Below are 24762 nucleotides of genomic sequence, written 5' to 3' on the forward strand. Positions count from 1 at the left end.
CCAGGGCAAATCACTTAATCTCTCTATGAGCCTCAATTTCCTCATCTGTAAAATGGTGATGAAAACCATCGGTGGTGGCCACCTGAATCTGAGCAATACACGATGAGAGAGTGTATATTTGGTATAGCTTTGTAAGCCTCCAGTGCCATTCCAATTCGTCGAATCCTGGACCACTCGCTCAGACCTTCTCTAGAGTCCGCCATAAAACTGGCCATCTCTCTGGAGTTGCCTTTAGGCGAGGTCGCAAGGGTTGAACTATTCCTGACCAATATTTTTCCTTGCACCCAGACCAGAGAGAGAGAGAAAGGGCGGGGGTGGGGGTGGGATTAAAAAAGTTTCTCCTGGCCTTGGAACAGCACTAATTCATAATCCTCTATTGGTTGGCTCTCTCAGCCCTTCTCTTAGCCCTGGCAATTCTCTCCTCTTTAGTCCACCTCCCCACACCCCCGTCTTTCTCGTGCCTGTCTGTTTTAGCTGCTCTTCTGCCTCGATCACCTACAGTGCCTTCCTTCCTACCTTGCCCACTAGAGGTCGCGTCTTTCCTCCTCGCCCCCCCAACGTGTCGCTCTAGCTCAACACCTTAATCTGTTATCAGCCTTCGTCTCGTTGATACCGACGCTGCACATGGGGCCGCTCTAGGCTGAAAGGAGGCCATCCGCTGTGCGTGGGGGAGGTTTGGGCGCTGCCGTCGCCTCGCCGGCCCCCGGGGCGGTTAGCGCTTCCGGGGTCGGAGGGTGCGCGGGGTTGAAAGCGGGCCGCTCCGCCCCGTCCCCCTCCCAGACCAGCAGAGGCAGCAGCCGGAGCAGCCGCAGCCCGCGCCCTCTCCCGCCCGCCCGCCCGCCCTCCGCCCGCCCGCCCTCCGCCGCCCTCCACCCGCCCCGGGGTCGCTCTCCCCCCTTCCTCCTCCACCCCCCCCTTCCTCCTCCGCCCGCCCGTGGGTGCCCCCTCGCCTTCCCGCCCGCCCCTATTGTTCCGCCCCTGGCCTCCCGCCCTTCCCTTTCCCGCCCGCTCCCCCTTTTCCCTTCACTCGCCTCGCGCCCGAAGGTAAGCCTCAGAACTCCCCCTCCGCCTCTGACTTTATTTCTTATTCCCCTCCCCCCCTTACCTGTTAGCCGGCCTTAGGCCCCGTCACGAGCCCCGGCCTCGCGTAACACCGCGTGACCGCTTTCCCCCTCACCCCGCCCGCCTGGCGGCTCACGCGAGGCCCTGGCTTCGGCGCGGCCTAGTAGGCCGCGCGCAAGGCCCTTTTTCATCCCCCCCCCCCCTCTCCGGCGGCTGCGCAAGAGTCAGGGAGGGCGCGCGCGCGGCAGGTTGGGGGGGGCGGCGGGTTTGTTGGTTGACGGGGGGCGGGGGTGAGGCGATGGCCGGCTGGCCGGGCGGGTGAGCGCGGCTCCCCGCGGGGGGCGGCTGCTGGCGCAGCCACACGAGGAGGCGCCGCTGGTCCGGCCCCTCCCCCCGGACCGCAGCGCCCTCCCCCGTCCGAGCCGTTTATTTTTTTCTTTCCCCCCTTTTTTTGGGGGGGGGAATAGTGGTGGTGGAGGAATTTTTTAAAAGTGGGAAATGCCCGGATGAGAAGTGACGGAGTGTCAGGATCGATGGAGAAAGGGTAGACTGCACCCCCCCTCCCCCGCCCCCCCCAAAAGGTTATATGGGATATTTTATTAATTGGGTAACACTTGGGAAAGATTAACATCATTCTCATTTTAGTTCTCCATCGAGATGTTTGTGGGAGATTGGTAGACGCCTTTGATTGATAGGCTTAACATCCGTTCATATTTCCATTCTGAGGTGACTGGAAAGTCGGCAGTGTTGGGGTTAAAAAAAATGCAGCCTCCTACCTCTCCCAGGTTAATAGGGAGGGGGTGGGGTTAAAGACGCCCGAAATTGAGGTTTCAGAAAAAGGAGAAAATCTAGTTCCCTAAAATCCAATTAATGGTTTAAAATTGGGTGAAATTTATCTTGGCCTTTCAAACTTTGTTGAGCATCATTTCTTCTTTCTAAAATACATCTTTCAAAATTTAGACTGTTAATCTTGATGTTAGAGACCTTAAACTTTTGAAAAAAAGAAAAAGGCTGATAGGTGATAACCTTTTTATTTAATTTATTTTTCTTCACCTTTCATATGCTTATCTTACTTCTTGGCTATAGCTTACCAGGCCCTTCTTTTTTTAGATAGCAGTTTTCTCCAACAGGTTCTTGGTAGCCAAGGGGTGATTTGCCACTTTACAAAGTGGTGGGTGAGGATAAGACAGTAATAATTTTAAAGTATTTTCAAAATTGTTTGGACCTACTTTATCATATTAAAGGAGGAGAAAGAGGTAGTACATCTGATGCTTTCAGGAGGTAGAGAGGTCCCTGAGGTCTGTGTCAATGAGAGATAAGGGGGGAGTTGTTTGAAAAGTCTTTGGGGAAATAGAAGGATGAGGGGACATCTAGTGTTAGGTTGCAGAAAAAAATGGTGGGGGAAACAATTTAAACATGTTTTATGGTAGAAGAAAAAACGTCATTAAATCTGATTTTGGGGGTGGGTGAGATAAAATCACTTAATAGGTGGGAAATGTATTTTTGCTTCAACTCTGGTTGAGAGGTAGCGGTATGAAAGAGCACATGTGTCTTTTTTGTAAAGAGCTATAAATACTAGGTTTGGGTCCTAATAATAAAACTAGAATTTTGGGACATTGGCCAAATCACTGGACTCCCATAGCCTCAATTAAAGTAAATGATATCTAATGTACTGCCTTGTCAGGAGCATCAAGTAGTAGTATATGTGAAAATCTTGGTAATCTGTAAAGTGAATGTGATAAAAATCACCCTCTAATGGGAATAAGATAGTTTGAATTGAGAATAGCTTATTAGTGAAATTGTGATTTTTATGATCACCTATCAAAAGTTGATGTATTACTATAAGTAGTATACTGGACGGAACTCCAGTCTCGACCTAGAATTTGTCTCTAGTAAGGAGTCTGACTTGATTTAGGAGAGTGAAAATCTTGGGGCTTCCAGTTTTAAGGAGACAGACTGGTAAGATTGTAGATGGTTTGGAAAGAGACATGAGAAGGGTCTTTTGAAGTTGTAGCTGGAGAGTAACTTTGGTCCTAAGATGGTGTTTTATTGAAGGATAACCTTGTGCACCATCAGCAATTCTCTGCCAATTTAATGCAAAAGCCATTACTACCGTGAAATTCATTCCATAGTCATATGTATGAATAAATTCTGGCTAGTGGTGGTAACTGCCATTTTTTTTCCCAAAGGGGTGGATTAAAAGTAAAAACATTAATTTGGAGAGACTCATCATTTCTCTTAAATTTTTATAGTCTTAACTAAAGTTACTGTTTACCATTCCAGTTTTTGGCTTCCACTCCCACCAGTGACCAAAGACTTGACCACTTTACAAAGTCCAAATCCCCAGAACACTGCTCGACATGGACACCGGTGTGATTGAAGGTGGATTAAATGTCACTCTCACCATCCGGCTACTTATGCATGGAAAGGTATGTGCCAGCTTCTTCCTTGGTGGGAAATTGGGTCATAGTAAATGTTAGGGGAGGAGTCGGGGAGGGGGGGGAGTGCCTATGTTGGAGTTCTGGAGATGAGCACAGCAAGATACCTAGCTATAGCACTCTTGCTCACCATTGTAGAGAGAAGTGGGAGGTGTTGAGGAAAAAGACAGGTATATTCTTTTTGTTCAGACTCTGCATTTGCCAGAAAAGGTTGGAAACATTTCTGAGGCAAGATAATGAGAGGCTATCCTTATATCCCAATGACTAGGGATAGAGATCTGCACAGTATTGGGGAATCTTTGGATACCACTCTCTTTAAGAAGAAAAAAGAGTGTTAGAACCCCACTTGAAGTGTGAAACTATTATTTAAACTGAATCCACAGGTGTCATTCTTCCTTTGCTTGAAAACCTCTAGTATTGGGGAACTAATTCTTCCCCATATGTACTTGTAGACAGACATCTTGTGAGAACACAACTATAAATGTAAATATGCCGAATAAGGCTGATTGGGAGCAAAATGACAAGTTGGGCTAATTTCTGTCAGTGTTATCTAAACATTGCGTCTTTCTGAACTAGTTGAGAAGCAGCTTAGTGAACTTGGTGATGACCTTGGAGAAGAACTGAGTTCAAGTCCTGCCTTGGGTATAATAATGGGCTGTTACCCTGGTTGTCAAGTCATAAATTCTCAGTGCAGGTTACTGACTAGCATTGGTAGAGAGGGCACTTTAGCAAGAATTATTGTAACAATAAAATCTCAGGACTAGTGCTTTCCACTCAAGATGTGATAAATTTGTTGAATTAAATTTACTGAATGAGAACATTAAAAAGCCCTGGAAAGGGTAGGGTAGAAATGGGGGAGAAAAAAGTCAGTAGTTATGGAATTAAGGGGGGGGCAGCTAGGTAGCACAGTGGATAGAGCACTGGTCCTGAGTTCAAATCCAGCCTTGGACACTTTACACTTACTAGCTGTGTGACCCTGGGCAAGCCACTTAACCCCAATTGACTCACCCAGCCACCCCCCCCAAAAAAAAGAAATTAAGGGGAAGGGTAGGGGCAGCTAGGTGGCGCAGAGCACTGGCCCTGGATTCAGGAGGACCTGACTTCAAATCCGGTCTCAGACACTTGACACTTACTAGCTGTGTGACCCTGGGAAGTCACTTAACCCCAATTGCCTCACCAAAAAAACCCCAAAGAACTAAGGGGATATGAAGAGGGTCTTCTAGTCTACCCAATAGTCAAATGATCTTTCACCATTTCCCCCTTCCATAGTCATTTCTGCCTTTTGAAAAGGAATTCAGTGTCCCCAAAAGTACTGAAATCTGCTTTGGGGTAATCATTGGGATTTCTGTAACTTCCCATTGAATCCAGTGTTGCCTTGTACCTTCCAGACAGTGTTACTGTTTGAGGTCCAGAGAGCAGTGGATTAGTTGGACAGAGAAATGACTGTTTGCATTTCACTAGATTCTTTAGTATTTCTTTTTATTGATAATTATTTTCCTAATTGCAGGAAGTTGGAAGCATTATTGGAAAGGTAAGACAGGTTCACTTCATCTTAATTACTGTTTAGCCAATTAGGGTTGTGAAGCAATTGGAGTTTACTCTTGTCTTTTCCTTGGATTGCAGAAAGGAGAATCAGTCAAGAAGATGCGTGAAGAGGTAAGTTTGTTTCTTAGGCCTGAGTCTTTGAAAAGGAATCAGAAATTAGGCATAGGTGGGAGGAGGGTCCCAATAGGAGATATTAGAAACTGGTATTACTAGCTTGTTTACTTGAGCTTGTTCTGGCAGCAAATGGCAATTCTGATGTGATAGAAAGGAATGCTGGGAAATGTAGTTCTGTCCAATCTCAGCCTGGATCTAGCACCTAAGATGGCTGCTGTAGTCTGGAGGAGGAGAGCCAAGCACAGAATAGGTCTGAGAATAATGATAGCTTTGCCTTTTCCCAGAGTCAAATGATTAGCTCTTTACACCTAATCTAATTTGAGGGTGGGGGGAACATTGGGTATTTTGTGTACTTGATTTCTTTCATTTGCCTTTTAATTTCTTATGTTTATATTTTTCTCCCCAGAGTGGTGCGCGTATCAACATTTCAGAAGGGAATTGTCCTGAGAGAATAATTACTCTGGCTGGACCCACCAATGCCATCTTTAAAGCCTTTGCTATGATCATTGACAAACTGGAAGAGGTTGGTCTGTTACTCTGCAGCAAGGGTCCTTCATTGTTTAACCAAAAAAAAAATTCTTGGAGAAAAAGAAAATGCATTTTATTGTCCTCATGGTGTTTAGAGATCCAAATGGGATCTTAATTTGTCTTTGTTTTTTAGGCTTTGATCATCCTGCAAATCTAGATGTAAAGATCCTTTTTAGATCCACCCAGTCCCTCTCCCTCATAACAAATACCCAAACCATCATAGTCTAAAATATTGTTGTGACCATCACACCATCTAGCTCCCTCCATATTGGAAAACAAAAATGGTGCTTCATATTTATAAAGCATAACTCAAGCAATCCTCAGATCTCTTGAGCTTTCTGGTTGTATGCAAAAGCAAAAACTTGATAAGTTCCTAGTTTTAGAGCTGGATGGGATTTTATTGAACAAAGAGTCTAACACCCTCTGTTTAGAGATGAGGAAACCAAAGCTTGGAGCTTTAGTGATTTAGCTTGTAAGATTACACATCTAGGAAATAGCCACATTTCCCTCACTGTCCAGTTCCCTGGGTATCATGGTTTACCATTAGTACCTTACATTTTTTTGGTCTTCTCTCTGAAGAAAAGTGTGAATATCTACTAGATACCTGCATCAGCTGTCCTGTCCTCAGTCTGTTCATCCTTTACTGCAACCAATTGTGCAATTGATACCACAGGCAAAGGTTTCATCTGGCTGCTGCTTTGGCTTGTGGTCAATGCTTAATGGTACCTGAAACCTTACCCTTTTCAGTGCCAGAAACTTTTCCTTTAAATCAGCAGGAATCCCGCTAAACCTTAACTGTTCTGTACATTCTTCTTCCAAACCTTCCCCCACCCTTTTTAAGGTCAAAATGTCTTTTCCTTTTTTTTTTTAATAAATCAAGCATGAAACCTCTTAGCTTTCACAGCCTGATTGATTCCTGCTGCTTCCTGGATCAGGTTCATTGATTCCTAGGGACACAGTATTGCTATCCAAAGATGGAACTCAGGTCTGCTCTCAGTGATTTGGAATTAATTCTAGTACAGACCATATACATGCCATCTGTAGACGTGTTCCCATTTCAAAAATCAAAGCATTTGCTGAGCAGTGGATACTTTGGATTTTGTAATTTTCTGAGTGTGCTACACAGGGTAACAGTTTGTAGTATCTGGGTAGTGTATAGTGTTTTGTACATTGGAACAGTGGGACTTTAGTCCACACTTCTTTCCTGTGACACTGATAGGTTCTAACTATTCAATTGCCTTTTCCCCCTTTGTCTAAATAGAAACTCTTCCAGATACATGATTTCATTATTAGCTGCTTCTGAAAGGACACAACTCAGTGAAATCCACTAAGGGATAAAGCAAGTTCTCTGACTTAGAAATGGTCTCTCAGAGAAAACCTGCCCTACAGTTAATGGATCTAGCATGGAATGCCAAGCACTAATTAGTAGTTACTGTTTCATCTTGACTGCAGAAGATGTTTCCCTTTAGTTTCCTGACCATACTTCCTTCCTCTTATAGGACATCAGCAGCTCTATGACCAATAGTACAGCTGCCAGTAGACCCCCAGTCACCCTGAGGCTTGTGGTCCCTGCTAGCCAGTGTGGCTCTCTCATTGGAAAAGGAGGATGCAAGATCAAGGAAATAAGAGAGGTTGGCACTCTTGGGGGGTACCTTTCAGAAGCCTGAACTATTCTCCCCCCTTCTAAGTATGCTTGTAGCCTTTTTGGCTTTTAGAATTGTCAGGATCTGGGATGAATAAACTATTGGGCCTTTTTCAACCCTGTCAATTACTTGGGGGTTGATTAATGGGATGGATGGAGGTTGTTATTACTAGTTTGATTCTTAGGCCTTTGTTTAAGAGAGGGTCTTTGGGAGTTAGGAGTCAAGACAGTTGTGATACTAGAATGTGAGGTGTAAATTTGGGGAAGTAATTTGTTTCTTGATCAAGCATTTGTATGATGGGGAAGTAGAAACCCTGTTTTTGGTGGAATTCTCTTATTGAATTACAGAAGTAAAATATTTCATGAATTCTGGTGGGAGGGAGGTGAGTTTGAATGCTAATGAAACTTGAATGGCTCCTAGTGGGGTGCTTCTCTGTTTGCTGGGAGAAAACTTGTTCTGGAGAAATAACCAAACCCTGTAGAGAATCATGCTTCCTTGGTAGTTTCTTTCCTCTGGCCAGGCAAGGCAAAAGAGTAGGTAGGTCATTAGTTTGGAGGCATAGTCTTGAAGGAACCTTTTCTTGGGATCAGGTTAAATTTAGTCTGTTACTCAGCCCCCGGCTTCTGGAGCCTGACTTATTTTCAGCTTGGATTAAACCATTTCAGCTGGAATGGGGGAAGAGGAGTGAGTAGCAAGAGAGTGCTGAAGGGGGAAGGGTATGTGGGCTAATGGGAATAAGCCACATAGCTTCCTAGTTAGCAGTAAGAAGGTAATGAAGTATGTGCTTTTCTAACTTTTTCTGTTTGCTTTTTTTGCCCAAAAGAGTACAGGGGCTCAGGTCCAGGTGGCAGGGGATATGCTACCAAACTCAACTGAGCGGGCCATCACTATTGCTGGCATCCCGCAATCTATCATTGAGTGTGTCAAACAGATCTGCGTGGTCATGTTGGAGGTAAGCCCTCAGGCTCATGCTGTTGGGGAATTGGGGGGGGGGGCAAGATATAAAGTAAATTTAGACAGACTAGAATTAGGTTGAGGGTATTTGGAAAGCATCAATTCGTGGATTTATATTTTTCTTTCCCCTCAGCTTTATAAAGTCCAGAGCTCTAAAATAGAAACTACTGAGTGGACAGTGAGCTCTACCATTGGACTTCAAAGAGGAGGAGGGGAGGGAGGTTGTTAAATAATTGGGCACGGTGGATAACACATGCCCTAGGTTAGGCTTACAGGACAAAGGGTTAACTTTAAAAGGTCCAGACAGAATGAAGTCTGGCATCATGCTATTGATCTGATCCCAAATAGATCCCAAAGGTTTAGAAGAAGGAACATTTCAAGGTTATAAAATTGGATTTGGTTTTATTAAAAAAGAAAAAGGAAATTTAAAACCAGAAATTAAAGTAATGGTCTGCATAAAACAGCCAGACACTGCTACCCCTCCTCCCCCCCCCCCAGACCTGTAATCAATACAGAAACAAACTTCTGGTTTTTATTTAACTTTTTGGTCTAGATGGCCCAGAACATCTTTGGCTTATTTGTTAAATGAAACCAGATCATACTCAGGTTTTCTTATGTGGAATCATTTTCAGTATAGCTTAAGATCTTTTTGGTGACCATTTTGGTTTGAGTGCTAGAACTATATGTTCCTCAAACTGTTTAGGTTTATACTTAGGCAGAACCCATTTATATTAAAGACTGGGTGATTTGCTATGTTTTTTATTGTGACCTGTGTGAGCATTAGCCACACAGCTGAAACAGCTTTGAAACCTTATCTCTTTTTGTTTTTTTTCCCCTCTGACTCTCTCCCAGTCTCCCCCGAAGGGCGTGACCATCCCGTACCGGCCCAAGCCGTCCAGCTCTCCAGTCATCTTTGCAGGTGGTCAGGTAAGAAACTTGAATTTTGTGGGCATTGCTGGGGCGGGGCGGGTAAGTTATATTCAGCTGCCAACTTTGCCAGTGACACACCAGGCCACTCTGCATGCTTGCTGTACTCAGGTCACCAGATGACCCTCCTGCTTTTTGTATTTTGTTTTCCTTTTTGAGTTTAAAAAATAAACATTTTTTTCCTCTTAGAGAAAGCTATATTGAGCCCCTCTTTAATTTTCATCAGATTTTGGAAGTTCTGTAGGCACTCTGAAGAGGTCTTTGTTATTTGGAGAGTGGAAACTAGTGGGAGGATGGGTTAGCAGAGAGAGGGTTAAATAATCTGTCACTTCCCCATCTCCCCTCCCCCCACACACCCCAGTCATATTCTGATTAAAATGGGATGATCCAAATGATTCTTACTAAAATGGGAGGTCTTGTTAGAGGTCTTAAAGGACTAGACCTCTCTGGAAGATTATCTGAAGGAAGATTATCTGGACGGTGGTCTGTCAAACAGAGGGTCCTGAACTTGAGTGTCCTACAAACTTCCCCTCCCCCCCCCACCTCACCTCCCCTGCTCCTATCCCCTTACCCCCAAACTCCAGTGTGTTGTCTCCCAGGCTCTTAACCTCCCTAAGCACTGGTTCTGAACCCACATGGTATCTATGCTACTCAGTTAGGGCAGTGCATAAGAATCGAAGGGAGCTTGTTTGTCTGCATTGGTGTTAGTACCTCTGAGGGCACCAAAGCACCCTTTTTACTCCAATAGTCCCTTAAATTTGCTTCCTGCAATGTGGTTTAAACCCAGGCCATGCTTGTGAATATCACAGGGGAATTGACCAGCACCCTATTACAAGAGCCATTTCATTAAGATTTGAAGTAATAATAGGTAGGCTAGAATGGGAGCATTGGGGTTCAACTTGAAAACATAACTTGTTACCTTGGTAGCTGGCTGGGGCAAGTGGATGGAGCTGAGCCTTTTTCCACCCCGAGCATGACCTGTTTTCTACCTCTGCTTACCAGTTCTACCTTGTTTCCATTTGACCTGGAACCAGATATAAAGGGGAAACCAGAGGGGCCTGGGATCAGAACATCATAGTCCTGAGGTCCATCTCATTCACATTTTGAGAGAATTGGCACAATGTTTAGGTTGACTTGGAAATCTAAAGACTTTCACAGGGCCCTGAAGGCAAATCACTATACCTCTGGTTCATTCAGTAGGTACACTTTACATTCACTGTTAGCATTCATGCACCACCATGGAAAACTGGTTTTGAGAGACAGGGGCAGATAGGTGGGCTAAGCAGAGACCCAGTTAGTACAGTAAGGAGGGGTAGGCTAAGGATTTTCTACTCTAAACTGGAGGTCCGGGTTACCACTCCTGGATTTTCCAATCCTGGCTTGGGACTTGCACTTAGTCCCAGGCTATAGGGCAGCAGTTGTTGCGGTCCATTCACATGTCCTGCTTTCAGTTCCTTTCCGTTCCCCCAACCTACCACCTTCCCCTTCATACCTCTCTTTCCTCCCCTCCCTTTTTCCCTGGCAATTCCCTTTCAGTTGACCACCCTCTAAAAGGCTTGCAGCTTCTTCCGTGAGTGGGCCGGCCCTGGAGCATTCTTCTCAGTGGCCTTTTTGTTTGGACCAGCTTCCAGTCTGCCCACAAGTGGACATACGTCCCTTCTGCTCCTATGTGGTAGAGTGGACTCCAGGGTCATTTTACTCCCTAAAAAATCCCTGGAACTGCCCTAGGTCTGATTACTTAAGCTCTTCCATCCCTGTCCCTTTGTTGAAAAACAGCCCAAGCGCGCGGCGTGAAATCTGCCACTAGGTAACTTTTTTTAAAAAAGAAAGAAAGAGAAAACACTGCGGCTCGTTCAAACCATGTTGTGAGCTCCTTTTAAAGGAAAAAGGAAAAAAAAAATTAAACGACTTTTTTTGTGTGAATTTCATGCTGGTGACAAGGTGCCGGATTGACAGCCCTGGAGACTGAAATCCTCTATTTATCCACAGGACAGGTACAGCACAGGCAGCGACAGTGCGAGCTTTCCCCACACCACCCCGTCCATGTGCCTCAACCCTGACCTGGAGGGACCACCTCTAGAGGTGAGAGGGGATGTTCAGTCTCCAAGGCTCACTCAATCCTTCCGCCTCAGCCGAGACTGCCAACACGAGGGGGGCCAGTGGCGCTGGTGATTTTTGTGCTGTGGACACCACCTGTCCACGGGGACCTGGACTGACCCCCCCCTCCCCCAACCTCATTTCACACAGGCCGCGTAGCCCATCAGATGGTAACACCAACTCTTTTTTTTGTTGTTGTTCAACCCCTTTCCCCACCCATTCCCACTTCCTTCTACCCCATTTCCACCCTCCTCCCACCCCTACCTGGGTGCACTTGGGAACTGGCAGCTGATGGGAGAAGCTTGAGATGCTTCAGAACATCTTCTTAACCAGCCGCTCCCACCTCCCTCCCTCACTTCCCATCTCTTCCTTCCCTTCTTGACCCCTACCCCACTGCCCCAAAGGCCCAGCTAACTTATTGGGGAGGTTGTGGTGGTGGTGGGAAGAGGGATAGTGGATGCTACAAGTGGCTACTGTGTAGGGGAGGGGGCAGAAAGTAAGGTGTGAGTACAGAAATCACTGTACTCATCTGCATAGTTCCCAAATCTCAGGGGTCCAGCTAGCTTTCCAGTGCATCAGAGTTCTTTTAGAAGACTATAGAGCAAGCAGAGGGATAGGGACAGGGTAGTGACTCAAGACATCACATAGACACAAGTCATTCATATCACCTAGAGAAGAGGGGATAACCACAGGGTTGTTGGGGTTGAGGAGTGATAAGTCTCCCCTTTCTCCAAGGATGTTGTGTACCCAGGGAGAAGGAGGAGGAGGGTTGGTCAGTCAGGACATAATTTCCTTTGTGACTTCTCACATTTCCATTGAGAAACAGCAGATCTGTATACACTTCATATTTGCAAGGACCTCAGTTCCTTTCCCTCAGGCTCCCCAGAATAAACAGGTCGTGCTCAGTGTCCATGCAAGGCCAAATACAGGCCCATTCACGGGTAGGAGATACCTGTCTACCACCTGAATCCCTGGCTCCCCTGTTCCTCCAGTTCAGCTCTCTGGCTTCCTGGCTAGTTGAAATCTTTGTCTTTTTTCCCCCCCCATTGGGTGGCTGTCCACGATTGGTTTTTAATAGGACTGTTTTCCTCCTTTTGTAGGCCTATACCATTCAAGGACAGTATGCCATTCCACAGCCAGATGTAAGTTTTGTTTTCACTTCTTGTTTTGAAAGCTCCCTCTCCCATCAAATTTTCCCGAGTGGCCGGAAGTGAGCTGGGTTTTAAAATCAGATGTGATTTAAAACAAGTTGTTTTCCTTAAAATATGATTCCATGGCTTAAGTCCTTAAATGCTAATTTAAGAGATCACATCAGGGCATTATGCCACCTCCTCTTCCCTGTTGGCATTTGTACCCATCTGAAAGGGGCAGCCCAAAGATATACAACTTGTACTTAACCCCATCTGGTTCTAGTGCCCTGTGTTAAAGAGAAAACAAAGCAGACACTCCATGATAAATTGTCATTGTTCTCTCAGGGCACAGCAGATTTTGATTGATGTAGTGGGCTGGGATCCCTTCCTCTCTCTTTCCTTGACCAACTCCTCGCATGTAGCCCTCTTTCTATTTCTGGGGGTGGGGGTGGGACCAGAATATTCCCAGAGTCTTGGGAAGGTGGGTCAAGGGTACTTACTGATTAATAGGGATGGGACAGGAACCTGAAATTTCCCAATTCTGCTCCTCCATTAAACTGGGAAATGAAAGTGTTCTGCAGAGATTCTGGTGCTCAGATTTGGGCATTTCTTCTCTTATATTCTTCCTTCAACCTTACTAATCCTTTAAGAGCTGAGCATTAGCCTTGGGGAATTGAGAAATTGGTATTCTTTTAGTGGGAAGCCCTGTGAGGGGAAAAGAGATATGGAGGAATTGTTTGCAGCAGCAGGGTAGTTTTATGTAGAAGAGGTAGTTTTATGTAGCTTTTTAGACATGTTTTTGAGAAGTGGTCGGGCTAATGCCAAACATAATTTGATTTCTTAATCTCCCCTCCTTACAGTCTCCCTGCCCTCTAACTTCCCTCCCTTCTTCCCAGTACTGACAGAATCCTGCATGGTGTGTTTTCCCTAGTACCCAACTGCACAGCTTGTTTTCCTACTTTGTGTGTGCTTGTCCCTGGGGCAACTGTTGCACTGGCTGCAGAGGCCTCCATGGAGAATCACTCAGAAGAGGGGGTGTGGGGTGGGTGCTCCTACTTAGCATCTAACTTGAGCTTGTTTCTTTTCTTCCCTTTTTCACACCCTCCCTTTCCTGTCCCAAGAGAGTGCCCATCCATCCCTAGGAATTATTGAAGCCTCCCATTTTTAGTGGGATATTGTGGGGGGGAGATGGGACAATTTTTGTGGCTTGGGTATTTCTCTGTCTCTTAAATATAACTAACTAGTCTTTGATTTGAGTCTTGAACTGTTACTTTTCTTAAGCCTGTTATTTTTCTCCTTTCTTCTGCAGTTGACCAAGCTGCACCAGTTGGCAATGCAACAGTCTCACTTTCCCATGACGCATGGCAACACCGGATTCAGTGGTATGGATACCTCAGTATTTGTTCTGTAAGGTATAATGCAAGCCAGAGGCCAGGCCCCAAGGCCCCAGCTTGTCTCTGTAATAAAACAAAAACAAAAACTGCGATACCAGGCATCCTGCTGTTTTTTAAAGCCTGTCTAGTGTGCCTAGACCCCAGGAGGTAATGTCTCTCTTTTTAAACATGGTTTTCTTTTGGGGTGAGTTGTTTTAAAATGGCCCTGGAAGGTTGGGGGGGAGGGCTGGGAGTGCTTGTCAGGCGCAGGGTAGGCTGACGATATTTCTTCTTGCCCGTTCTGATTGCTGCCTCCTGGATCTGACTGGCACCCCCTTTCTCTCCACCAGCTATTCCTAGACCTGGGTAGAGACTATCCATTGTGCCAAATTGTGTAGAGTTTTTTTTATAATAAGGATGAATTGTCCCTTAGGGATTAGGACGAGACCACCAAACTCATTTTCACTTGTATCTTAACAGGCATTGAATCCAGCTCTCCAGAGGTGAAAGGCTATTGGGGTAATGATTAAAAAAAATCTGTAGTATTCTACTGTTATATTAATAAACTGGTTGGAGTCGTTTTTGTTTCACTGCCCACAAACCATACCAGCGACCTTCACATGGCAAAGGAGCTGAGAGAGCATTGGTGTGGGCCTGATTCCCTGAGGTCCCTTGATGGATCTGGCCCTCCTCCTTTTAAAACCTGTAGACACAAGCAGCCACAGCTGAGAGCAGGATGGGGCTGGAAGGGTTAATCACTTGGACTGGTTTGTTTAGTCCAGGTCCTCTGCTCCTCTCTGAAATTGCTGGGGAATGGGATTCATGCTGGGGGCGGAAAACTTGGTTTTTAAAGAAAAGAAAAAGAAGAAAAGAAATTGCTGACCATTTTATAGGGGGGAAGTCTAGAGAACTTCCCTGCCTTAATTCCCCTTATCTGACTGCCAGTTTTTATCCTTTTGAGCTTGTCTAGGCAAAACGGGGGTGTTACTGGTGTGGTTGTACTTAAAACAAAACTCTGCATGTGTGCCAAGTAAAACCCTGGCTTCCTGATAGCTGCCCTGGTATTCTTGGTACTGGTGTCAGTAGGCATCGGGTAAGATTGGCAGAGTTGGAACACACCAACTGTGGTTGCTGATGGGCTGGGAGGGTAGCTGAAGCTTTCCAAACAAAGCCTGGTGTTAGTAAATGGTCCTGTGTTGAGGGTCCCCTGTGCCCTCTCTAAGCTGCAGGCCTGGTTTGAAAGGAAGGTGATAATGAGGTGACCTCTTTGAGGGGAAGGGTTCGTGTGGAGGAAGCACTTACAGCATTTATCTACCTTTTCCTCCTCCTTGGGAGCCTCACCAAGGTAGTCATGAATTCCAACAGTCAATGCTGGGTTTTGTGGTCTGTTCTGTTTCCTATTAAGGTTAATGTGCTACACAGTGGAAGCCTTCTCTGCTGTGCATTAAATTTTCCCTGGTCTCTTCTGTCTTTTAGCAGGTTTGGATGCATCTGCTCAGACTACTTCTCATGAACTCACCATTCCAAATGACGTAAGTTTACTTGGTAGACGGTGGGAGGCAATAGATTAAATGGTTGGGGTAATAATGAAGAAATTATGGCAAGATAGAATGGGCAGAAAAATTGCAAACTGGATGGGTAGTGTTCATCCTAAGTAGAACTCCTGTGCTCTTAAAGGCAAAGGTCATTCTTGAATTTTTAATGTTGGGTATTTTTTGTAATTAAACCTGGGACTGACCTGACACAAGGTAGCAGATTTTCCCCCCCTTCTTTTTTGTTTCGCAACAGTGTTTGCACTGTCTTTTGAGCTGTTATTAAAACAGTTGGGGCTTGTAGAATTGAGTTAATAGTAGAAGGGCTTGGTAAGTAGTAGAAGCAAGAGGGTGGGGTGTCCTAAACTGCATCTCAGCCAATGCAGGTAGATGCCTTGTGTAGTTTCCCTTTTTTTGTCCCCTTTAGTCCTCATACATTTCCATGGTATAATTTTTAGCTTACATATGGATCTAGGGTGAGCTGTCTATGTATGTATATGTGTGTGTGTGTATATATATATATATATGCACATATACACTTCAAAAGCCCTGGGGGCTTCTGACTTTTGAAGTTCTTAAGTGGTGTAAAGAATTAATTGTTATTTGAGGTTTTTATGACTGCCCTCACTGGGCTTCCAGTCATAAAAATTTTTGCCAGGCCCATGTAGGCTTCGGGCGAGTGGTGATTACGTGAGGTGCCAGCACCATGGCGATGGCTACAACCAGTGGGTGTAGCACCTTGCCCTGCCTGCCTCTGAGCCCCAGGCCAGTGCTGGGGTTTTTTTAATTCTAGCCAAAATAACAATTAATTCTTTACAGTGGGAAAGAAAATGGAATAATAAAGGAGACCTGAAAGGAAAAGTTCAGATCCTCTGATTATATAGAAGTATATGAATAATAATAGACTCCTCCCCAAAAAAGGATTTGGGGGTGGGGCAGGGCAATGGGTGTTAGGTGACTTGCCCAGGATCACAGAGTTAGTGTCACATGTCTGAGGCTGGATTTGAACTCAGGTACTCCTGAATCCATCCACTGCTCCACCTCACTGCCACCCAAAAAAAGGATTTATTACGCACTTCCTCTGTACTGAGTTGGGTCAATGGGGAATAGGATAGGATTTCCTCGGATAGGCATGGAGCTATCCTTAATTCGGTTTGCCTTTTTGTTTTTCTCCCCTCCCTCTTCCTACCCCTCTCCCCAAGTTAATTGGCTGCATAATCGGGCGTCAAGGCGCCAAAATCAATGAGATTCGTCAGATGTCTGGGGCTCAGATCAAAATTGCCAATCCAGTGGAAGGATCTACTGATAGGCAGGTTACCATCACTGGATCTGCTGCCAGCATTAGCCTGGCCCAGTATCTAATCAATGTCAGGTAAGGGTTCCCCTAATTTGGTGTTTTTCTGGTTGGGGTGTGTATGTGTGTCTGTGCAAATTATGCTTGGGGCTAAGGACTCTAAACTTTGACAGAGTTTAATTAACTTAGAAGGTGCTGGTGGTACAAGGAGGCAGGGGGTGACCATCCCTGGTCTTAAACTGAAGCCACATTGTCTCTTTGGATGTGTTTGCTTAGCTTATTTCCCCTCTTACTCATATAAAGGGATTGGCCTGATCAGGAGGAATGTATGAGAAAAAAATAGAATAGCTATCCTGGACCTTGGTACTTAGGTTCAGCAGAGGCATGAGACATAGCTTATTAGTGGGACTAAGCAGAAGAGAGTAGTAGAGCTGTGGTGTAAGGCTCTCACATTGACCTGAATGGACGTGATGCTATCTTGGCTCCTATATCATGATTGCCATTTGTGGTCACTTTTTTCAAATAACTTAATTTTGGGAATAAAGTTGGCAAACATTCTCTAATTGAGTTAAAGAGGAAAATGGGATGTGACAGGCAGAACTTCATGAAGAACATCTGTTAGCCAAGGACTGAAGCTCAGAGTTATTTAATGATAGTGTGAGATTGCACAACTGTGTCCCTCTGCTTCAAGTAGGGCACACTTGGACAGAATACTTTGGTTTTTTAACTCCCTCTTTTCCATCTAGTCTTGTGCCCATGATTCTTTCCTTGCTTTTATTGAAACCAAGTAACGCTACTCTGCTATTGTAAATGATAAGCTTTTGTGGCTACTAAAAAAATGATAGCACCAGAAGAAGCAATTTGCATTTTCCTTCCTCTATGTGATGTTGTCTTTCAGGCTTATGATTAAGACCTTAGGACACCCCTAGATCCCTTCCATAGAGCTATTAAGATGGAAAGACCACCAAATGTCTTCATACTAAACAGGTTACTTGGAGCATATGGGACTCAGCTTAGACTGGAGACAAGGGGATGCTTATGACAAAACTGACTGGATGATTGAACCAGAGGTTTCCCTCAGAATATGGCTGCCTCAGTTCCCTGAACAACATGGCACAGGGGGAAATAGTTTTTTTCCCTTCTCATGTTTAGCCTTGTGTTTTGTAGCCTAGATGTTGGTCTTAATGCCTTAGGCTGCTCTCCCCATTTTATGTTTTGGTTCTGTTTTGCCTCCATCTTCTATGCTTTTTCTCTTCCCTCAAGGGTGTAAATTCTTAGTCACCATCCATAACTTGCTGCCTTCTCGCCCCCCTCCCCCAATAAACCAAAAAAAAAACCAAACCCCAAAACCCCCAGAAACAGAAAGGGCTGCACATTGGGAGTTTATCCTTGTTTATAATTATTTCCTACGTTTAATCCAGGGGAAGGGACCTGACAATCTCTTTGTGTCATTGTTCTCCTGATCCTGGATTTGATTATAAATCCTGTGGCTAGCAGTAGTTTGGATTTCTTACCTTTCCTGAATTCATTACTTATAGGTCAATGGCTAGTGATTTTTCCTGCCTCTTGTTCCTGCTCACTTTTGTTTTTTTTAGTGAGGCAATTGGGGTTAAGTGACTTCCCCAGGGTCACACAGCTAGTAAGTGTTAAGTGTCTGAGGTCAGATTTGAACTCAGGTCCTCCTGACTCCAGGGCTGGTGCTCTATATCCACTGCACCACCTAGGTGCCCCACCCTTTTTTTTTTTTTTACCTCTTTCTACATTCTATTTATTTATTTTTGCAGGGCAGTGAGGGTTAAATGACTTGCCCAGGGTCACACAGCTAATAAGTGTCAAGTGTCTGAGGTCAGACTTGAACTCAGGTCCTTATGAATCCAGGGCTGGTGCTTTATCCACTGCGCCACTTAGCTGCCCCCTCACTTTTTTTTAAATGATGGTAGGCGATATTGTAGGGTTTTTTGGATAGAAAAGTGTGCTCTTTAAAGAGTGAGCATACTTGAGTATGTGTGGAATGGATCATTTGAATATCATAGGGTTTTCTGTTCAGTTTTCATATTCATCTATATCATATATGTTGAGAAATGGTAGTCATCTTGATAGAGGAGATGCTGCTTATTAAGTTAGTCATTTATTTCTGAGAAGGGCAGGTTTTGAGCAGTAGTTGAATTCTGAAGGTAATTTACCTTGTTCTGTTTTGCCTTTAGCAAGCTTGCTATGAATGTAGCTAGTTTGCAAATATTCATGTGCTGCTCTGTGCTGGCTCTCTTACTGGACAGTAGCACATTTTAATAATACCCATTTTTCCCTGCTATAGCTAAAATTGGGTCATCCTATTGAACAGATTGTATGCACTCAATTTTTGAGTAGATCCCATAAAGCTTGCCCCTACCTCAAGTGTACCACAGTACTTTGAGAATACTTTCCCAGCCTTCTCCCTTTTAAATAAGAATTCCAGATGGTAAGAGTCCTGGTTCCTCTTGGATTTTAGATCTAGCTTAACTTTTGTTTATTATCAGACTACATGAAAAGAAAAGTTATGGGAGCAAAAAAAAAAAAGAAGTTATGGGAAATCCTGGTTGGAGAGTATGAGCTATGCTTGGACTTGCTCCCCTCCCTACACAGATTTTTTTAGAAAGCATGTGACACGGTGCAGCTCAGGTCTTTTCTCACCTTTTGCAGGGCTTCAGTGTGTATGTATCAGTAGAAGCAGTAATAAGCATTTCCTTACTGTTGCTGCTTCTCTTCTTGCTTTCACTCAAGAAAACTCTGATTAATACTCCAATAACACCTCCTTTCAAGGTGCTACTCTCCTTAGAGAATTTTGGAATTGCTTAGTGGCTTATGAGAAATGCTGGGCTGGGCTGGCTAGGGTCAAAGCAAACTTAGGGTCACACTACCTGGGTGTGTATTTTTTAAAATGGCTCTGTGATTAAGAAAGTGGATAGGTGATTAAATAATGCTTCCTAAAGACACATTGATTTTAAAATGAGCCACAAATTTGTTTGACTCTTTAAGGGTTTAGAACATTAATGCCCTTGGGGGTAAAGATCTTGACCTCATACTCTCCTTTTTAGCTGGTCACTAGTCAGCAGCAAATCTGAGGGGCTCAGTTTTAGGCAGCTCTAGAAGCCAAAATCCTAAAGACAGGATTGTTGGGAAGGGGAGGTTGGGGGTGGGTAGATTGGGCTATGAATATGTTGTAGTTAGTAAAACTGCTGGTTTGAGACCCTCCTGTTTGACAGCGAGAGACACTTACTGATGACTGAAGCCGATGTCCTGTACTTTTTTTTTTTTTTTATGGTCTTCCCTTCCACCCACCCGGTTTTTTTTTTGTTCCTTTTTTTCCTCTGTTACAGTTTAGAAAACGCTAAACCCTCCTCCCAGGCAGCCTCCGTCACGATCCCTGATCACCTCAGCATCAACCTCTCTCAACCCTCCACCCCTTCTTCTTCTTCTTCCTCCTCCACCACCACCCCCTCGCTCGCCACAGCGGGGACCTCCGACGCACCCTCCAGCCTCCCCAACCCTCTTCCGACCGCCCCTTGTGTCTCCAGTCTGCTTGGCATGAAACCCATCCCTCTCCTGGCTCTAAATGTTGTGTCTGCTGCTAAGGGTCCCGGGGCTTCGGCTGCCACCACCACCACCTCTGCCGTGCCATGCGTAACTAACAAACTGAAAGCTGAGAAACAGAGATTTTCTCCCTACTGAGGGCAGATTTCGGGGCATCCCTTCAAAAGTGTTTCTGGGCTTTATTTTTTCCCTTTGTGTTAACTTTGGTGAAAACCAAATAATTGTGAGCTTGTGACCTTCCTTGGTGCTTTTGTGGGGGAAGGGGGTGGGGGGAGATCCTTGCTTAGGTCCAGGCCAGTTGAGCTGAGTGTTTGCCTGTTTCAGAGTCTGTGATTTGTTGAATTCCTTATCTAGAGCCGTAGCTGTTGCTTCCTCCCTTTCCTTTCCCTACCCCAACTCTTCTCTCCCTCTCTCTTTCCCTTTTTCTCCCCCCTTTCTGTAGCTTTTTTTGCCTTGCAATATGACAATGTGTTAGGGTCTGTGTTTAATGAATAAAGGCTACTCCGTTAAACTTTTTTTTTTAATTCTTTCTTAGTTAAGTTGCTTAGCAGGCCTCTTGGCTGGAAATAACTTTGTGTAGCTGTAATAAAATTGCCACAGTGAGAATTGTGTTAGTTATCAATGTGCTATTAAGGGGCAAAGGGTGGGGAGGGCCCCTTGTGTTGACCTGAAAATTAGGTGTGTGTGTGTGTGTATATACCCCTATGCACTTCTCTTGTTGTTCTGGTTCCATACTTTATCCATGGTGGGATTTGAGGTAGGAGGGGTGTCCTGTGGCAGTGTATATTCGAATTCCGATTCCCTATAAGTATTATCAAAGAGCTTCCTTAACTATCCCTCTTAAAATTGACAAAATGCTGGTGTAGATTCAATTCTTTTCTTGTAGCAGGGATGGTCATGCTATGATTTATTATTTTTGTTGATTGCCCTGTGGCTTCCCATAATTTTAGAGGGTTTTGAGCATATGCTGTTTCTTAGTCTGCTTTTCTATACTCAAGGTGGGTATTCCACTGTGACCCACCCCAACAACAACAAAATGGGGGGGGGATCTATAGAAAATATTAGATTTTTTTAAAAAAAGATCTTAGTGTTCTAATTTAAGCCCCTTATTGTACTAAGGAAAACCCTTCAGGCACAGAGGAAAAGTCATTAGTCCATGTAACTCGTTATTTGTCAAAGCTGGGACTGGGAAAATAGAAAATAAGGGTTAGTTAGGGATATTATACCATAATTAAATTCTTTTATTAAGAATTCTGTCTCACCTTTTTAAAGTATTTTATCCATTTGGGGTTGGCTGGGGAATTTGTCTGTGGCATCATTTATGCTTCCAGGGTGGTTGACCACTTAGAGGAGCGTGTGGTTAGCTTTAAAAGATACTGGGAGGGCGAGTACTAGGCCTGATGCACTGGAGAGAGTGAAGTTTGAGAAGGAACAGATTGACTTTCCTCTCCAGTTTTAGTTAGTATTCAATTAAATTTATTGCTTGCAATCCTGTTGGCCATTTTCTCTATACTGCTGTTATGTAGTGTCAGTCCGGGATATAAGCCTGTGTATTCGGCGTGTGTCCTGAATGGGTCTGGCCTAGGGGAGGGAGAAATCGTGGGCCCTTGTGTGCCACCATAGGATGATCCACTCTAGTTCCCAGGTTGAAGTTATTTTTTAAAAAGTTTAATAGAGGAAAGGATTTCCTCTCTTCCTCATAACCCTGCTTTCTTAGTGTATCCTGTCATTGGTGCTTAGCATTCTGATACCACTACATTCTCCTCTAGCCCCTGCTTCTGCTTCTATTTTTAATCTACTTATTTATTGAGTGGGACTTTTAGATCCTTGAGGGATCTAAGAGAAAGTTAAAGGAAATTCAGAGATGATGTGGGGGTTTTCAGGACATAACTCTCCTTTTCATATAGAAATTAGAGACTTGGGGCGCCCCCACGTGGTCTTACTAATAGTGGCACTTTCTACAGTTGAATATTGGCAGATAATGTAAAAAAGGCTCTATTGAGTTATGGCTGCTTTCCCTCACATCCTTTCCTAATCTCACCCCCACAGTTAGGAGGGACAGCTTGGGCTCTGTGGGGGCTTGGACAAGTAACCCAGCTCACCCTGCTGGGACCTTGGGACCAGTGTTGCTCTTATGCTTCCATTCCATCCATTCTCCTCCAATAGCTTTAGCCTCTTGTCTTCCTTGGATCCAGGCCACAACCGGCAGTTCCTTCCTCAGAGAACCCCTGCTTTCATCCTTCTCTAGCAGTTCTGACTGACCTCAATTGCTCCAAATCTCTTCGCCCCCCCCCCCCTCTTTTGCCTCCTTTTGCCCTCTCTGAATTAAAAAACGGCCAATTTTGCTCAGAGATTTGTGGATCAAGGCCCTTTGTTTTTACTATTTTTCAGTGTAACTTCTTTGCTAAACTGGCCTTTATGTGTTTATCATATAAAGCACTGTCTAAATCAGGGTTGCCTCAGCCAGACTCCCAGTCGATTCAAACCTTCCCTAAAGTGCATGCATTATACAGAGCATGTTAACAGATCCTTAAATTGAATTTCTTTACTAATTAAAGACCCAGAATGGCATATCAATTGGATTATAAACTGCCATCGAGGCTAGGTGTAAATGGTAAATTTCTTCTGCAGGGGAGAGAAGGGAGAGGCTGTGTTTGAAAGAGAGGAGTGATCACACTGGAACTAGGAAGGCAGCCTGAGGGCAAAAGCTCCTTGGGGCCATATTTTGATCAGTACTGGTTTATACTATATCTAACCCCCTTAGAAAGTATAGATATTAAATTGTTGATCTCAAGTTCTATTCTTCATCAACCCTATTGGTCCTTTTCTAATGCTGCCTTAGCTGCAAAGATTTTCCATCAGTCCCCATGATTCTGTTATTTAAGACACATTTGCTACTTCATGGATTTGAATTAGAATAAAAACTCAGGAAGCTATAACATCCCTAGCTCTCAATTCTGAGGTTTTTTGTTTTTTGTTTTTTTTTTTAACCTCACTACACACATATGCCCCAGGAGGATTTGGGGGAAAGATGGGGGTTATTGGGTAAAAAGGAAAAACTGATTATAAGCTTTGTCTATTTCTGTGTTGCAGGCTTTCCTCGGAGACGGGTGGCATGGGGAGCAGCTAGAACAATGCAGACTCACCCATAACCCCCTTCTGCTGTTCACCACCCATGATCCATCTGTGTAGTTTCTGAACAGTCAGCGATTCCAGGTTTTAAATAGTTTGTAAATTTTCAGTTTCTACACAACTTTATCATCCACTCGTGATTTTTTTAATTACAGCGTTTTAATTCCTTTCTCTGTTCAGCCGTTAACGCTGAGAACCATATTTAGTTTTATAAGCTTCTCCCTGTTTTTTTTGTTTTTTTTTTGTTTTGTTTTGTTTTTGGTTTTTTTTTTTGTTTTGGTTTTTTTTTTTTTTGGGCTCATGAATTTTTTTTTTCTGTTTTTGTCATTGAAATGTAAGAGTGGAATATTAATACATTTCAGTTTAGTTCTGTAATGTCAGGAATTTTTCAAAAAAAAATTAAAAGATGGACTGGAGCTTTTTCCTTGTGAATAGAAACTGGATGCCACGGTGCTTCATGTGGGTTTTATTCCTGTTAACTCCCTTCTGTCTGTGTCCCTCTCACCTGAATCACTGTGGGATCCGGAATCCCAGTCATTGAGGATTGGAATATAGAGCCCTTCCCCAACTAAAAATGTTGCCTTCATCTTTTCTGTTTTGCTTCATACTTAGGTTTCAGAAGCCTGTTGGTCAGGATTCTTGATCTCCTTCCCATCTAACCTCAGTCAGTTGTTTTTCGAGTTGGTTGTGCGGTGGAAGCCTGTGTGTTTCTCTGCCTAAGAAAAGCTATGAGAACTGCCATAGTTGGCAGTTCCTGACTCCCTGGTAAACCTTTGTGCCAGGGGTCTAGTTTGGGAACTAGACCTAGGAATAAGAGGAAGAGTAGACATTGCATTAGAGTGGAGTGAGCGATAACTTGTATTCATTTTGGGTCACAAGGAAGCAGCCTGCCCTAGCTCTCCATTCCTCTATTCTGTTTAATATTTTCACTGGTGGAAAGACGATGTTCCTGTTGCCTGGGCATGAAACTGAGTTTATCTGAGTAGTGGGACTAGCACAGCTAGGTTACAATTCTTTCCAAGTGAGGAAAACCTAGTCATAAAGATACCCACTTTAGTTTCTCTGAGATTTTCCCATGATACTTTGTGACAAAGGATGGTGCAAAATATAGGCATTTTAAGAAACCTAGACCAGAATTTTTTGCATTGGATTAGAGGGAGTTTTTCAGGTTCTACTCTAGCTTCAGTGGTTCACATTGTATAAGGCACTCTCCCCCTCCCCCTCCAATTCTGCACTCCTTCACTTGATAGCCCTTCTCCCACTTGACAAGAAAACAGCTGAGCCTGCATGGATTGATTATATTTCAAGGTATCTTACAGGGGTTACAACAGTGACATAGTACCCACCCCCAAAAGGCAGTTGGACTGGGTACAGAGGACCCTTTGATTCCATTTTCTTGGCCTGAGCCATCACACATGCTCTG

At 44.3% G+C, this 24762-nt stretch overlaps 1 protein-coding gene across 20 annotated transcripts; it reads left to right on the plus strand.

Annotated features, from left to right (window-relative positions):
* Nucleotides 1-955: 955 nt before the first annotated feature.
* Nucleotides 956-23792, plus strand: PCBP2 (poly(rC) binding protein 2). 20 transcript variants are annotated; one of them, XM_043968117.1, is made up of 15 exons: nucleotides 956-1044; nucleotides 3346-3491; nucleotides 5008-5031; nucleotides 5124-5156; nucleotides 5566-5682; nucleotides 7187-7318; nucleotides 8154-8282; nucleotides 9125-9211; nucleotides 11201-11293; nucleotides 12409-12450; nucleotides 13748-13820; nucleotides 14292-14330; nucleotides 15288-15343; nucleotides 16546-16715; nucleotides 19994-20825. In XM_043968117.1, exons 2-15 carry the CDS (start codon nucleotides 3423-3425, stop codon nucleotides 20343-20345), a joined length of 1416 nt encoding a protein of 471 aa, XP_043824052.1. In that variant the 5' UTR covers nucleotides 956-1044; nucleotides 3346-3422; the 3' UTR covers nucleotides 20346-20825. The 20 variants fall into 20 exon arrangements, with proteins under 20 accessions (XP_043824052.1, XP_043824058.1, XP_043824059.1 ...); XM_043968118.1 differs by lacking the exon at nucleotides 956-1044 and adding an exon at nucleotides 1456-1606 and having other exon boundaries at nucleotides 15291-15343; nucleotides 19994-20829; XM_043968116.1 differs by lacking the exon at nucleotides 956-1044 and adding an exon at nucleotides 1456-1606 and having other exon boundaries at nucleotides 19994-20826.
* Nucleotides 23793-24762: the final 970 nt, after the last annotated feature.

This window comes from Dromiciops gliroides, chromosome 5, assembly GCF_019393635.1.
Source record: "Dromiciops gliroides isolate mDroGli1 chromosome 5, mDroGli1.pri, whole genome shotgun sequence".
In the NCBI taxonomy this organism is placed as follows: Eukaryota; Metazoa; Chordata; class Mammalia; order Microbiotheria; family Microbiotheriidae; genus Dromiciops; species Dromiciops gliroides.